Source organism: Pleurodeles waltl, chromosome 12 (genome assembly GCF_031143425.1).
Source record: "Pleurodeles waltl isolate 20211129_DDA chromosome 12, aPleWal1.hap1.20221129, whole genome shotgun sequence".
NCBI lineage: Eukaryota > Metazoa > Chordata > Amphibia > Caudata > Salamandridae > Pleurodeles > Pleurodeles waltl.
In genome coordinates, this window is record NC_090451.1 from 266,488,672 (window position 1) to 266,505,270 (window position 16,599).

The following is a 16,599-nucleotide window of genomic DNA, read 5'->3' on the forward strand; positions in this document are numbered from 1 at the left end:
AGCTTTGGTGGCCTTTATTTCAGGTTCCCTTTCCCAATACCAAGTATAACTGTTTGCTTATCTCCTTGCAGGCCAAGTTTTCCTTTATATAAAGCCTCTACACTTCGCAATTTACTTCACAATAGCCTAGAATGTGGTGATTTGTCAGTTTCATCAATATTCCGCTTGGATGCACAAGACTAGGTGGCCAAGAAACTTAGAACCACTCTCACCTAGATCCACGAGTGATCCTGCAATATCGGGATATCTTGCACCTTTACGCCTCATATGCATAAATGTCCTGGACTCTGCTTCAGAGGGAAAGCCCTGAATTTCACTGTGTTCAGAATTGCCCCAATACATGCAAGCCTCTGAGAGGGAATGAGGTGCAAAATGGCTCATGTATGTTGAATTCTGCTAATGTCCAGAGGTGGTTCTGGACTAACTGTGGCAAGCCCACCTTCAGGAGTCTGTTGTTGAGGCATAGGAGTACAGTGATTCCCAACCTCCTAAGATTGACAGTGACTGCTACCATCACTTTCATGAACACCCGAAGAGTCCTGGTGAGGTCGAAGAGGGGAATGGTAAATTGGGAATGCTCCTGGCCCACCATGACCCCCCAGGTAATGCCTGTGGGACTGCAGGATGTGGAAATTGAAATTACTGCAAGTTCAGGGATACTACCCAGTCCTCTGTATCCAAAGCTGATAGGATCTGAGATAACATCTTGAATCTGTCCTTCAGAAGGAAGGCTTTGAGAGGAGGGAATTTCAAGCTAGACCTGAGGCCCCCATCCTTTTTTAGAATGAGGATATAGCAAGAGTAATGTCTCCCGGCTTTGTACAAGTTTGGTACCTTTTCTATGGCACATTTAGAGAACAGGTGCACGTCCTGTAGAAGGATGGGAAGGAAAGAAAGGGTAGGACACAGCCACCATGAATAATTAGTAAGACCCATCTGTCAGATGTGATGGATCACAGGAAATGTTGGTTCCTGCCTTCCACTGGATGGGTATGAGCCGCTGAGCATAAACTAAAACATGTAGCAGGGGCGGAGGAGTTAGAAGACTGGTTCCTTTGTCGACCAGCACATTGTCTGCCAGTTCCGCAGCCCCAAAAAGACTGTATTTCCTGCCTTAGCACTGGTTGTGAAGGCTGTCTTTGTCTATATACCTGTACTATCTTTAAAGCGTTCCAAAGTGGAGTATGCCTTGTCACCGAAGAGGCTGGCCCATCACAGGGCCAGTAGTGAAGCCTCCACATTTCCAGAGAAAACAGTGGACCTCATCAAGGAAAGTTGACAAAGTACCACCTTGGTAACAACTGTCCTGCCAATGCCATCTGTGGTATCAAAACCTGCATGGATAACATACTTGGCAGTGTCTTGACCATTATGTATCGTCTCGGACAAAAAGCCCCTCTAGGACTACTGGCAAGATGTCGCTGGCCATGTCCAAAAATGCAATGGTGTAATGGCCCAAAAGACAAACTCCATTGATGGAACACAACGCCAAACTGGTTGAAGAAAACATGTTTGCAAAAGTAGTCATGACATTTAAATTGCCTATCTAGAGGAATGAATTGGGTAGGATTCACTTTATTGGTTGAGGCCTGCTCAATAAGTCTCACTGGAGTTGGATGTTTGGTGGGAAAATCCATGTCAGGAGTTGCTGGTCAGTGACATATGGGCATCTCCCTGTTTACAGATGGGCAAGAACCTGGTTTTGATTAGGTTATATGTGAGGGATCATTAAACAGCAATAAATGCTCTGATATTGCTGGCACCAACTGCAACATTTCTGTGAAATTATTAGTTTCAGTCTCAGTGGAGGACAGCTTTAGCAGCTCAGCTGCAACCATACTACCCCTTATAATGAGGCATTGTCTTTAGTTGGTGGTCCAAGTGGCAAGTTTAGCTCTGTCTTAATGAGGTGTCAACCCCACTGGTGTTTTGTAAATTAATTATAAGGTATCATTTGTATAATGAAGGGCACATGTCCTCTCTGTCTCACCATCATCAAAATCTGCAGCGCACCTTACTCTGGCACATGATCAGAGTCAGAACCAAAAAGATAGAAGTCTGTTATTGAGATCAGCGCGATCCATTTGTGGGTCTCAAGGCCACAGACAGTGCCAGGGACGGAGCCTCTTGCAGTAACTAAAAAGGAGGCACCTGCAGATCTTTGGGCCTCAAGGGTACACTAGAGGGAGTTAGAAGCTTACTGAATATTTGCAGAACGACTTCTTTGAAGGCCTCATTCTGCTGCGGGTTTAACAACAGCCTGGGAAATTCAAGATGATCAGGATCAACTGAGGAATCGGCTCAATAACGGGCGACCTAGACAGAATGTGTCTTGCATCTTTACTCCCCTCCTGTCTTCTCCTTGGAGTTGGAGTGGCAGGCTGGGGTTACGTCCCACTTTGCCTTTTTATGCTTACATTTAGACTTGGACTAATACTGGAACATTTTAAGTGGGAAGTGGAGTGGATACAGGAACAGCCCCTGATCAGGACAGAGTCCTGGTCAGCAACATGGAGCAGGACCTAGACAAAGGCTGACTCTTCTTGTACTTGGCAATGTACAGTTTCACTTCCTGCTCTTAAACTTCGGGTAATATGAAGGCACACTTTTTGCTGATCCCTTAGTGCCATCTTCTTCGTGCTGTCACTGCACACCTTGAATCCTGTCATTTTTGGTGGGGACATTGTTCCTTAGCACAGTTTTTTAAAGTTTTAGAAATAGGAAAATTACAAGTTTGGGAGCGGAACTCCAGATCTGCATTAAAAGATGCAAAAAAGAAAGGAACTGATATGAAGTGCCAAGGATGGCAGTTATATGTGACTCAGCTCTGTTACTTCTGTGACAGTATGGAGCTAAGGCTGAGCCGCACATCGCCGCCTAGAAGCATGCAAGAGCATTGTTATGACAAATCTCCAGATCTAGTCTGATGCCTGGGTTCTATTTGAAGGTGAAGAAAATGCAGTTAGAAGTATCCATCCTAAAGTAATGCCTCTCAAAGTTTCTGGTGAGCTAAGTTCTATTCTTGTGATTTTTATCCCAGTTGGGCTCTTCATCAAACCAAGTCACTACCTGTTGTAATTTAGCTGCTGTCTCATATAGGGGTAAGTCAGGCAGTCGTTGCTCCACTTTTGCCCATTGGAGCTTCTGACCTGCCAGTGGAACTTGGCTACACTTGCACACCTAAACCAGTGGGCATAAAAACTGTCCAAGTCATCCATATGTTTACTTGGCTGTGGGCACATAAGGCAACATGGCAGAAAGACAATTTTAGCCGCTGTGATCCTTCCCGTAATAAATAATGGCGGTGATTTCCAAAATTTCACTGAGTGCCTCAGTCCCTCCAGAACCCTTCCCATATTCAATGAGCACTGCTCCTGTCTAATATTAACTTGCATGCCCAAATAGCAGAAGCTTCTTGTTTCCAAGTGTGTTCCTATGTTCAGCAGAACATGCTTTTCCAGTTTCTGAAAATCCCCAGGTGGAAATAAGTTCTATTTTCTCTAGTTAGTGAGCAAGACAGATATATTTTTGAACCTGGCAAGTCCCGGAGACTAAAAACTGACTGGCCCAGATCTCTTAAATAAAGTAGTATATTGTCAGTGTACGATGATTTCATGTGGGTTCTTTGACCCAGCTTTAGCCCCCACAGAGCTAGATTTGAGTGCAATTTACATACTAGCGGCTCCATAGCCTCTTCAAAAAATATTGCTGACAGGGGTATCCATGTCTGTGGTACCTCTTTCTAACTTTCAACTTTCTGAAATCCAGGTGTCTACTCAGACTCACTGTGGGTTCCGTATGTAACCATCTGAACCAGGTAAGAAGGTTTGCTCCGAATTCCATCTTTTCCATGACCAACCACATGCAGTCTCAACCCACTGTGTGAAATGCACACTCAGTGTCATGTATGGTTAGTGAATAGGCTTCCTCAGATGTTATCAGCGCGCGCATGATATATGCGAATCTTCTAATATCATGCTGCTGTTCGGAACAAATCAGGATTGATTCCTCGTTGTTTATTTAGCACTCTATCTGTGAAAGGCATGCACAACCAAACACAATCGAATATAATCAGTTCGCATTATTACGTCTGTCCAGATGGCAGTAGCTGCAGCAATCTTCCAGAATAACCACTGTCCATTCTTTGATTAACCATCCACTGAGGGATGCTGAGTAGACTATTTGCTGTCAGGGTACAATATAAGCTCGGTCTGGTTGGCATTCTTTTCAACAATCTCTGATTTTTATAACTAGAATGTGCTTTTTTAAGAAATCAAAGCCTGGTGTCACTGGACACCTATATTATTAACTGCATAATTAAATACACGTCTCTTCTTTTCACTGCAGACATTCAAACATTCCAGGTAAGTATTTCACTTAGGCCGACATTATGAGTGTCTCATTAATTCTGATAATGCGAGTTACCTGTCCCATCGGAATTTTATTGAAGATCCATTGTTATGTGAATATTTGTAATTTATCTTGTAATGGGTCTACAAGTGAACTGAGACTTAGTGTTCATCACACAGGATCTAGAAAAACAACATGCTCAGATTGGAATCATGGTGGAGTATGCCATTGCCTTGATGAGTAAATTGGATGGCATTAACAGACATTCCTTCAATAATTTCCGATTGCGTGTTGGTAAGTTTTATGTAATAAGAAACTTGAATGTATGGTTTGCTAATGCATGCTAAAATCATTCAGATCTACCTCCAAAATGGCTTGCTAGTGCTTCGGCGCCTTTATGTAGTTAATACAGTTTCTGAAAACAACTTGATTCTCATTTATAAAAACAGCATGAACTTGCTGGGTTTAATAGAAACATGTCATTTTATAGATGATAAAGGCTCTAATTCCATACAGTTTGCTATTTCCTTGTCCAATTTTAAAATATAAAAGTTAAAAGATCCTCGCCTTCTCAGCAAGGCTGTGGTATGGCCTTGTTCAGACATTTAAAGATTAACATATCTTCTGGGAAAAATCTTGAACACATGATGATTAAATACTTTCTGTGATGCGTCTCTGTGTAGGGATTTTCAGTGATGCAAGAAACTCTGAAATAATAAAATATGACAATACTCCTCTTTTTTTATCCCCTTTTTTTCTGACTTTTCAGTAGTGGGTTGAAGCCAAATATGCTGAGAGGCTATGTTCTACTTTTTCAGTGCAAATCATAAGTTTTTCCCACGCCTCTGAGACAGCCTTGCTCGCCCTCTCTTCTTGTCTTAATACATGTGTTACATGATGTTTATATATATATATATATGTATCTTACCCACTAATTCTCACCACTCGGCAGTAATAGCTAGGATCGTGTTTGTATTTTTTGGTTTGCCTATATCTTTGGAGCTGTTAGAGGAATCACCACAAAACCTTCCAGTAAAATGCACTTTTTGACTAGTTTGCATATGGAAAGTTTCGGAGGGGATGGTCAATCAAGAGGGTGCTGAGAGAAAGGGGGTGGTCCCAAAACATGTTTCCCCACTCATATTCCATAGGAGCTTTAGACACAGCTACATGACACAGCTACATCCCACACCACTGAACGGATTTACAGCTAATTTGGCTGAAAGCTAGATCTTGGTCCAGAAAGAGTGTTTTTTTTGCACTTTAGTGTAAATCTGTTCAGAAGTTTTGAGCAATTATTGCTCAAAAACGTTGCATATTTCATGCCACTGAAGATGCAGGAACCCACAAGATCTCAAGTGGAGATTTGACTGGCTGTCACCACATAAACAACAAGGTGGCTGCAACCAGCTTAGTACTCAGTACCGAGTACTAAAAAGAAACAAAAAATATAAACAAGGTAAAGAAAAGACAAAGGGACAGGGTAGGGATACCATGACCCCCCTGACCTGATTGTTAGGTCAGGGTATCACTACCTGGGACCAAAAATGTGTTTTTGTAAAAAGAAAATTGCTGCAAACTTGCAGCAAAATGTAAAAAAATAATGTGTGAGCTCTCGTGCTTCTTTTTAAACGCCACCTGGGCTGGGCCAGGGGTCTACAGTAAGTTTTTATTTTGGGTTGAGAGGGTGCGTGGCCCCCTCCTTAAGCTGATAAAGGCCAACAGGAACCCCATCCCCCAGGGCTAAGGTAATAAATTAAAGGGTGCAAGGCCCCCCTCCCAGAGTCTGAATGGACTCTGGGTACCACATCCTTCGAGGCTGAAATGTATAATGAAAGTGGGGGAAAGGCTACACAGATCTGCTCCCTGAACCTTAGAAAGGCCCCACCAGCCTCACCCCTGGGGCCAAAGTAGGAATTAAAAGCAGCTAAGTGGGCCATACGGTCCCCACCCCCCTTCCTGAGCCTTAAAAAGCCCATGGGGACCCCTTCCCCTGGAGCTAGCTCAGTTATTGTGTCCTGGGGAGCACACCCATGGGAGTTTCCACTGATGAGGGCAGGGAAACATGTTTGCTCCTGCCTGGTTGGGAAAATTTTGAAATTTCCTGCCAGACAGGAGCAAACATGCCCTCCATGTCTGCAGGAGTGGAGGCAGGGAAGGCAAGTCTGTTCTCACCCAGCGGGAGATTTACACATGCTCCTGCTAGTTGGGACCTGACTTCTGTTCTGCTTCCTGCCTGCACTCCTGCAGGCAGGGAAACAGAGCAGTCATTGCTCCTACAAGGAGGGAGCGTGCAAAAAATAGCTGCTCCCTCAGAGCAGGAGCAATACTGGCTCCCCGCAGAATGTAGTCAACCAGCAAGGGTCATGGGGCTCCACCAAGAGTCCTTTCTCCTCTTTACAGTTTAATTCAACCCCAGGGGATGGAGTCCCCCAGAGCCTAATAAAGCTCTGGAGGGAGGCCCCCTTTCCTTTTTCATTGAATTTGGCCCAGTGTGTTCCAGGGACCTAATGAGGCTTGAGTAGGGGAGCGTACAACCCCTCCTCTTAATATGTGTTGTTTGGTGGGTGGCTCTGAGGGGCACTGGGACACCAACATATAATTTAGAGAGGCCCCGGGGGTGAAGGGGTCCCTGCGGGCCACAATAGGCTTTGGAGAGGGGGGGCATTTGGCCAAACCCCCCCCCACCAAAAGGCACCCAGCCCCAGTCCATGCATTGCCTTTGCCCGTTGGTCCTGGCTGCTGGCCAGGGTCTGTGACCAACTCCCCTATAGGCACCCAACCCAGTACTGTGCCGTGGCCTTCAGCTATGCTTGGTGGGGGGCTGGCCAGCTGCAAGGCCCTGTGGCCTACACCCCACATGCAGGCAATCAGGGAGGGGGGCACGCAGCCTCATCCCCCAGGGCTCTCTACATTGATCATTTAGGAGGGGGACACACGTCCCCGTACATCTCTGGGACGATTTGGCCCCAGGGACCCCACCCCTCTGGGCCCGGTCCCTCAGTGTCCACATGGTAGGCAAAAGTCTGGGGATGAGGTCCCCAGGGCCCCCTCCCTTTGCATTGCATGGCCGGTCCCCAGGGGATGGGATTCACAGGGCCTAATGTGGCCTGTGGAGAGGGGTCCTGAGGCCGAAATCAGCCCTCTCTATTTTCATATTCAGCCAGGTCCTGGGGGATGGGGTCTCTGTGGTGGAAATTGGCCCAGGAGGCCCCCACAGTGTTTACTATCAGCTGGGCCCCAGGGGGTATTGGTCCGCAGGGCCTTAACAAGTCTCCCCTATATAATAAAATAATATTCCCCCGGGACCTGGCCCACCCCGGGGGAAAAAAATTAAAAACAAGAGCAGAAGACAGCACTTATTTGTTATTTTGTTTTTAATTTTTTAATTTTTGCTGTGGATTTTGGATCTTTCCTAAATGTGTGCCAACATAATTTTTTTTTAAAAAAAACATATTTTGGCCTTTGTGTGGACACTGGGGACCCCACCACCGGCCTAGTGTGTGTGGGGGGTGGGGGGGTCAGGGTATTCCTTCCTGCCCTTTTCTATTTTTTTTTCCTTTCTTTCTTTGTTCTCTTGGGACTTGGCAGAGTTGGAGGAGTCCCAAGATGGCTGTAACCACTTCCTGGTTGAAGTGGTGGCAATCAATCAGATCTCATTTTGAGATCTCTGGTATCCGCGGACCCTCGTCGGCCCTAGATATGCACATTTTTTTTTTCTTGAATAACTTCAGACTTACTGAATAGATTTACACCCAATAAACTTAAAACTTTAACTTCAACTTCGCACTTGTATAGCGCACTACTCACCCGTTAGGGTCTCAAGGTGCTGTACGCATACCGCTGTGGAACCACTCCTGGCTTTTCCCTGTGAGGCGCCCACTCATGGGCAACCCAAAGGGTGAAGCCAGGCATCCAAGCTCTGTCAGGGCTGTTGTGGAGATTAAGCAAGCTATTGCCCAGAGTTACAGAGTGGGACCCATTAATTAGATTAGGCACCGAGGTGCGAATTATCTGGTTCAAGGGAATTGAGCCCAAGACCCGCTGAGACTGGAATTGAAACCTGGTCCGGGGCCACATTTCTGCATCAGGGTCTGCCGCTCTAACCATTGTGCCACACTTCTCCACAAAAAGAGATCTTTCTGAAACAGATGTATTGATCCTAAAGCCTATTTCCCTATACATGAACCCAGCCAGACTCTTTGTGCTTGCCTTAGTGACTTTTTTAAGGACAAGGTCTGAAAATACAAGCAAATATCTCTGGCTCCTCCCAGTTCTCTGGTGTTGTAAAAGATATCTGGGGGGATGGCGGTCCTGAGGGCCCCAAATTGTCCACTTTTCTGATACCATCAGTGGATAAGGTGGTGTCTGCTTTCTCCCAGTGTAAATCGGGTGCTCCCCCGGATCCGATTTCCCATCACATACTAAGTCAATTGCAAATTCCATCGGCTCAGTCTATCACCAGCTATTTGAAGCGTCTATTCGGGAAGAGATCTTCCCGAAAGAATGGAAACAGGCTAGTGTCATACCTGTGCTAAAAATTAAAAAAAAGCGCCAACGCAGACCCTGAGTCGTTGTTAAACTTTAGACTGGTTTCTCTCATCAGCGGCAGCTTAGGTTCTAGAAAGATTGGTTAATACAAGCTGACCACTTCTCTGGAATTTAACAATCTACTTCACCCCTCTCAGTCTCAGTTTAGCTCTCCTCACAATACAGAGGTCATTAAGTCCATTAGATTCAATCTGGACTCTGGCCTTAATGTTGCTTTAGTGCTGTTAGACCTGTCGGCCACACTTGATACCCTTGATCATGACATCTTGTTGCTTAGGCTAGAGCAAATAGAGGCGATTGGCACAGCTGCTGAATGGCTAAGGTCCTTTCTGACTGATTGAGAACAAGTTGTATGGATGAAACCATTTGTGTTTGAGGTTAAGGTCCTGAGATGGAAGCCCCACAGGGTTCATCCATCAGTCCCACCATCTTTAATATCTATGTGCCCCCCTGGCCACTGTTGCAGAATCTTTTGACATCAAAGTCATCTCTTACGCAGATGATACTCCGCTTCTGTTCACACTTGACCGGGATTCTGTTGAGGCGAAAGATGCTTTTTCAGGGCTTATGACAGAATTGTTGGACTGGCTGAAAATTAACAAACTCCAAAGTTATCCTGATAAGACTGAGGTGTTATTATTTTGCTGAGATTCATCTTTGGAATGGAAGGGAGCTTGGTCAGAGAAGGCATCACCTCCCCTATCCCCAACATCTGCTGCCAGAAATGTAGGAGTCCTTTGTGACTACCAGCTTTCTTTTGGGGTCCAGGTAACAGCAGTAGTGATGCGGATGTTGAAGAAATTTCTGCACTATCTCCCTCATGTGACGGTTGTGAGGGCATTAACTTTGTCTAGATTGTACTATTTTAATGCCCTATATTTGGGTTTGTCTGACTATTTGATTAACCAAATGCAGGTCATTCAAAATACAGCGGTTTGCCTACTGTTTAAAATTCCTAAGGGTGCTAGGGTGTCTCCACTGTTGTGTGGCAGTGTATTTTGGTTAAGGCTCTGACTGGCTCACCAGAGCCATTACAAGCAGGGACCTAAGAACTTGAACGTGAGGTTGTTAGAATATTGTCCAGCTTGGTCTCTGCACTCTAGCACAGTGAGCCTACTCAGGGTCCCATGTTTTAAGAAACTGCGACAGGGTGGTGCTTTTTTTCAGTCTTGGCCTCTAGAGCTTGGAACCAACTTCCCATGCACCGCAGATGGATCAGCTCCTTGGTTAGATTTAGCAAAGAATTGAAGACCTTGTTTAAACAGATTTGGGCATTCTAAGTGTGGCTGCCCTTTTCTTCCCTTCTGTCTCACCTGAAGCACCGGGATACTCTAAGTAGCTGTACGCTTTATACGTTTCTGACATTCATTCATTCATGATCTAGCTTTCTGCCAGATTTGGTGTAGTTCCATTTAGCGGCTCAGGCTGTTGTCATGTTCAAAATCCCTATGGGACTCTCCATGGGGAAAATGCATTTTAGGACACACACACCCTCCTTTTTCTGGGCCCCCAGCTTAACGAGTCACCCCAAAACTTTCCAGGCAGCATCTGAAGTGACTGGCGTACTAGTTTTGAACATTTTGTAAAGATTTGTCAAAGTTATTAGCAAAGAAAATAATGCTTTGTGTATGAAATCTAGTTCCTAACTATAACTACCTACTGGCAGTGTATGTGTGTGTGTGTGTATATATATATATATATATATATATATATGGAAAGTTTTGGGTTGTTCCATCAAATGGGGGCAGAGAAAAAGGGGGTAGGGTCTAAAAAGTTGCATTTCCTGTGTTAATTCCCATAGTCCCTTTAGATGTGACTACAGCCCGATCTGCTAGATGGAATTACACCAAATTTGGCACAAAGCTAGGTTTCAGTACATAGATTGTGCTTTTGATTATTTGGTGTAAATCCGTCCAATAGTTTTGGAGATATATTAAAGGGAAAATACATTTCTACATCTCTGGTCACAAATAAATGGTGAATTTCCCCGAAATTGAAACACTGTAATTTGCTGTCCAGAACCGACTAGAAACTTGAGGCCACCATTTTATGATATCAGAGAGGGTCCCTGGGGCTGAAAATAGAAATGATAAGTGATTTAAGGGGTCAGAGTGAGGTACCCTGACCCCAGGGGTGTGATATAGAGGTGTTTTAGGGTAAAGAAAACCCAAAAATAATATAAAATGATTTTTCATCATCATGCGCAATATCCACGAAAATTTGAGGATATGCAAAAAAAAAAAAAAACATTCACAGACTCATTCATACACTAATTCATTGGATCATACATGCACTCTGAGACTCATGCACCCATTCACACACTTATGCACCAATTCATAGACTCACAAACCCACTTTCAGACCCCCACAGACACTCACGCACCCACTCACAGATCCACTGACAGACAGGCCCTGTGGCCATCCCCCGCTGTGTGTGGCCAAAGGCTGTGCGCAGCACAGGGTTGTACGGTAATAAGGGCTTGGCTGCAAGGCCTGGCCACAGGATAGGCCCTGCAGCCAGCTCCCGCCGTGCAGGGCCAAAGGCTGTGTGCAGCAGTTGTTGGATTAACGTACAGTAATTAAAATTACTTGACGTTAAAAAAACATAGAAATTTACTAAAAGAAACAAAGGTTGCAGGGACGTTATAGTTAGGTTCTGAATTTAATTGTACAAAACCACAGAAAGTTAGCAATTATAATTAGAGTTCTTTCAAATAACTATAATAAGGTAACTATCACTCGCACCTTCGCCACGCACAGCTAATTATTCCACTTATTATATCATTAATGGCATCCTCTATGGCATCTCTGATATTATCACTGCAACATTTGGAATAAAGTTAGTGATAAGAAAACTGTGCATGGCAAGGGCCCGAGTTATAGTTACCTTGGGAGTGAGTTACAGTTACTTGAAATAACTCTAAATTTAACTGGTGAATTTCAGTGGTTTTGTACCAGTAAATTCAGAACCTAACTATAGCGCCCCCGGCAACCTTTGTTTTTTTTCAGTGATTTAGATATATATATTTATGTTTACCATCATTTCAATCCATTATTTACTTTCCTTAAATTAGGGCGTTCCAAACACCATTGCAATAAAATGAATGCCTGTCATTTTTATTTTATTCAGGCATAAATCATGGACCCGTGATAGCTGGTGTGATTGGTGCTCGCAAACCTCAGTATGATATTTGGGGAAATGCTGTAAATGTGGCCAGCAGGATGGAGAGCACAGGAGAACTTGGAAAAATTCAGGTACTGGATTGAAATGGGCCTATTCCATGCATTCCAAAAGTTAAAAGCTTCTGCAAGATACATAAAGATATTTCCTTCTGTTGCAGGTTACCGAAGAAACCAGCAATGTTTTACAGGGCCTTGGATATTCTTGTGAATGCAGAGGACTGATCAACGTCAAAGGGAAAGGAGAGTTAAAGACCTACTTTGTGTGCACGGACACAGCAAAATCCCAGACTATTGGATTTAACTGTTGATGCGAAAAGGATAACGTGTTGTTCAAATTAACATTCCTGTTTGACTGGGTACTTCTGAAGCTGCCAAATCAGCAGGGGCGAAGAAAGACTAAATAGTGATATTGGAGAATACTAAGTTTTGATAACAAGAGAGACATGGAAGCACATGTACCTGTGGACTAGTAGCGCTGAACTACTTTCGAAGTGGTGGCATGTGCTCTCTCTGTTGAACTTTAGAGAGTGGAAGGGAAAACGTCCTCTATTCCTTGGATCACATGGATTCACTACTTATTGCCTTGAAGAAGATAACTTATTTTGTCCCACCTTAAAGAAACGTGACTTAAACTATTTTTATGAAAGGAGATACAAAGGCAAAAATCATTTTAGTATCCAGTATTGGACCAAACAGTGTTTTACAGACTATGTGCCTGCTTTAAAGGCTTGCTGCCTTATTATGTTGAGTTTTCTGAAATAATCATTTTGTTCATTCTCAAGTACGCATATTATCATTCAGATGATCTGCAGCTACCAAGACATAGAGTGATATAATAACAGTCTGTTTTCCACTTATGAATGTGTCATTCCTACAAAAGTGATGTTTTGTATTCATCTCACAGGGACACACTGGTTCTACTACATACATAATGCATACTCATTGTTTATTAAAAAAAACTAGCAATTACTTTAGTTATTAACATGATGCCTGGTTTTTATGTGACACTTGTTTTTCCAGGTGATATATTATGTCTAAAGCTTGTGCAAGATGGTTACTTTTACGAAGTTTGGAATATTATACTTGATAAATATTATCTTACGCAGACATATAGCATTGTATCACTTGCTGAGAACCTGGAACACATTAATTTTAACCTGTTGTATATGTAAAAGCTGTTAAAGTTTTGGTGCCTTATTTAGAGTTTGGCCGACGGGATACTCCGTCAGAACCTTACAGCTGTCCTGTCTGCTGTATTAAAAGATGCCATAGACTATAACACACTTGTAGTATGGCAGACAGGGCGCTGCCTCTTCCATAACTGAGTATCACATTCGCCAAACTCTAAATATGGCCCTTAATTTGCCAGCAGAATTGTGCCTAGTTAAATAGGGCTCATCTCCAGATTCTGGGGGGCACTAAAGAAGCGAAATTAGAAATGCCAGTAAAGGTTGCAGTGTAGAGGGTGTTTTTTCTTATTTTCTTAGCAATTTGACCTGCACTGTGATCTTCAGCCTCATTTTTTTAGTGTGACTTATTCTAATTTGTTCTGTACTTCTTTGTTGCTGTTTTGTTTCCATTATTACAACTACTTTGAAAGATGGTTAGCCACCAATTTTACAACATAAACACATAGGATGCATATTCTCTTCTTTTACTTTATGCTAAACATTTTTACTGAATAAATGTACAGCTGGTAAGAAATGCCAAGTTCTGAATAATTCTCTTGAGTCAAAGGGTGAGATCTAGAAACAAGTGTAGTGAGTTGTGGTGAAATAGAGGATTTGCAATACCTTTCATTGTTTTGATTTGATATCACATTTATCAAAGTGGTTTGTGATAGTTACATGTAAACAAAACTCACCATTAGGTCTGTAGTCAAAGTACAGTTTGATCTTCTGGAGAGTAGGTGCGAATAAATCGCAATAGATGCCTCAATATGTCACTGGTGTCTTGACAATAATGATTGTAAAAGGCATTTAAAACACGCAAGGGAATATACATCATGTGTATTTTTAAAGCACACTATCGCCTATGAGGGAATTCCGTCTCTGAGCGAGTCTGTGTGCCTAGACCTGCCTATGGTATGTTGGTTAATTGAAAAGCCAGGTTTTCAACTTCTTGCGGAATTCAAAAAGACATGAGGAGGCCCTGATGTGGAGTGTGTGGTTCCACACTTTAGAAGTTATGTAAGAGAATGCCCATCCTCCTAGTTCTGTGTATGCGGGGGGTAAGTGTGAGTAGGAGTCCTGCAGAGTGGAGGTGTCTGGGTGGTTGGTGGAAGGATATGCCACTGTTCAGCTAGGAGGGACCTGGGTTGTGTAGTGCCTTGAATGTGTGTGTGTGAGGAGTTTGAATTAAGTGCGTTTGTTTATTTAGAGCCAGTGTAGTTCCCTGAGGTGTGGTGTGATGTGACTTCTGTATGGGAGGTTGATCATGAGCTTGGCTACAGAGTTCTGGATGATTTATAGTCTTCAAGTGAGTTGCTTGGTGATCCCAGTGTAGAGGGATATCCATAGTCCAACTTGCTGATGACTACAGCATGAGTGACAGTTTTTCTAGTGTTGCTCTGGAGCCATTTGAAGACCTTCCTCAGCAACTTCAGCATGTAGAAGCAAGACGAAGTTACAGCGTTGACATGCATGACCATTCTAGTTTGCAGTTGATGATTATTCTAAGGTTCCTGGCAGGGGTTATGGGTGTGAGTCAAACTTCAGTTGGCCACAAGTTTGAGTCCCATGGTGAGATGTTCTTCCCAAAGATCACTACATATGTCTTGTCACCGTTGAGCATGAGCTTGTGCCCCTTAGCGTCCCCCCTAATGCCACTATTGTAGCTCTGTATTTATAAAACAGCGCATCATGGTGGTAGTTAGGGTGACTAGCGTCATAATTTGTGACACTAATCCAGCGCTTTGCAGGACCAGCGTCACCAATTATGCTGCTAATCCTGCAAAGCACCCAGAAGCCCATTGTAATCAGTGGGAGCCTCTTTTTAACACCTGCACGTAGCAGGTGTTAAAAATGCAATAAAAATGGTGCAAAAGAATCTCACAGATTCCTTTGCTCCATTTTTATGCCCCCCCAGCACCGGAATGTCCCCCCTTGTTTACATTATGCCTGGCGCAGATATAATGTGGCGCAAAGGGTTACAAAGTGGTGCAATGCAAGCATTGTGCCACTTTGTAAATATGGCACATGCCACATTTGCACCAAAGTAAATGCCACAAATGTGGCGAAAAGAGGCACTAGGGGCTCATAAATATTCCCCTTAGTTCCTCTGTGTACCAGCTGGCATTTGGTCGAGCTCTTGCCGTTGAATTGTGCCTAGGGAAACCAGGGTGTCAGCGCATGCGGTGACCCAGCTGCCTAGGTATTAGATGGCTTTCAGCAAGTCTCTGGTGTACTTGAGCCAGTGCTCAGGGAGAGCGGAAGCCCACTCCTCTTCTGAGAAGCTTTTCCAGCTGCAGCAGGCAGTTCCAGGGATGGTAGGTTTAGGATGCTGCAGGATAGGTATGCTGAAAACGATCAGGGCGTTGTCTGTCCAGGCCATAGTTGCTGGCTGGTCAATTGTGATGTTGCTGACTGAGGCAGCTTTACATCTTCCTCTTGGGAACTTGTATTTTCGAGTCAGTCTAATTATAAGGTACATAAAGAGCTTCAGTGCTTTAATGTGACAGCTTGGTAGAATTTACTGTATCCTACGTCATCCTGTTGAGTAGCATCTCTATTTGGATTTAACCCTGATGTCGAAGTTCACATAGGATGATTCATTTTGAAGATAAAGGAATACCATAACGATGAAATACGTAAATGATGAGCACAGAATGAAGATTCATTATGATGAATTTCGCTTTTAACGTTAGTCTGTCTAGTCATAACCCGTACCCCTTCTGAATGCCATATTGGTTTTTAATAACAAACACTTGTTATATCATTGTCTTCTTCATTTTCGACTAATAAAATGGTAATTTGCACTTTTGATCACTTTAGTTATGTCATCAGTGTATTAGATCATTATGGTTTCTTAATTTTCACTTAGTCCTGAAATTGTTTGAGTGCAGATTCATATTCATTGTGCTCTTTAAGAAGTTCCCTAGGGACAGTTGTGCCAGACAATTAAATCGCGAAGCTTGGGTTAATGGTGGCAGAATATGTATATGTATCTGGATTCTTAACCTTACCACTGCTATAAGGAACAAATGTGTAAAAGAATAAACTCATGAAATATTTTACTTTGGACACTGAAGGTTAATAGCTTTGTTCACAGTTTTTCCATAGCTCTAAATGTCCACATTTCGAGTGGGTGGGGGTAAAATTCCGCAGCAAGCAAGAGTCAATCATACTGCTTAACGATTTAATGTTAGGAAATGTTGCATTGTGGTTGGAGAAGAGGGTAGTTTTAACAACACATTGAAATGTCAATGCCTTCTAATATTATATTATTGTAAAAAAGGAAATAAGGGTTATGGTGATATTTTTCAGAAGAATATGGTGAAGCAAAACTGAGGGGAAAC

At 43.3% G+C, this 16,599-nt stretch overlaps 1 protein-coding gene across 3 annotated transcripts in view; it reads left to right on the forward strand.

Annotated features, from left to right (window-relative positions):
* ADCY7 (adenylate cyclase 7) overlaps positions 1 to 16,064 on the forward strand; it is a 601,636-nt gene extending 585,572 nt beyond the window's left edge. For all 3 annotated transcript variants that reach the window (XM_069215519.1, XM_069215521.1, XM_069215522.1), the window contains 3 exons: positions 4,530 to 4,644; positions 12,031 to 12,155; positions 12,242 to 16,064. In XM_069215519.1, coding sequence (XP_069071620.1) covers positions 4,530 to 4,644; positions 12,031 to 12,155; positions 12,242 to 12,391 — 390 coding nt within the window. In that variant the 3' untranslated portion in view covers positions 12,392 to 16,064. The remainder of the gene's footprint in view (positions 1 to 4,529; positions 4,645 to 12,030; positions 12,156 to 12,241) is intronic.
* The last annotated feature ends 535 nt before the right edge of the window (positions 16,065 to 16,599 follow it).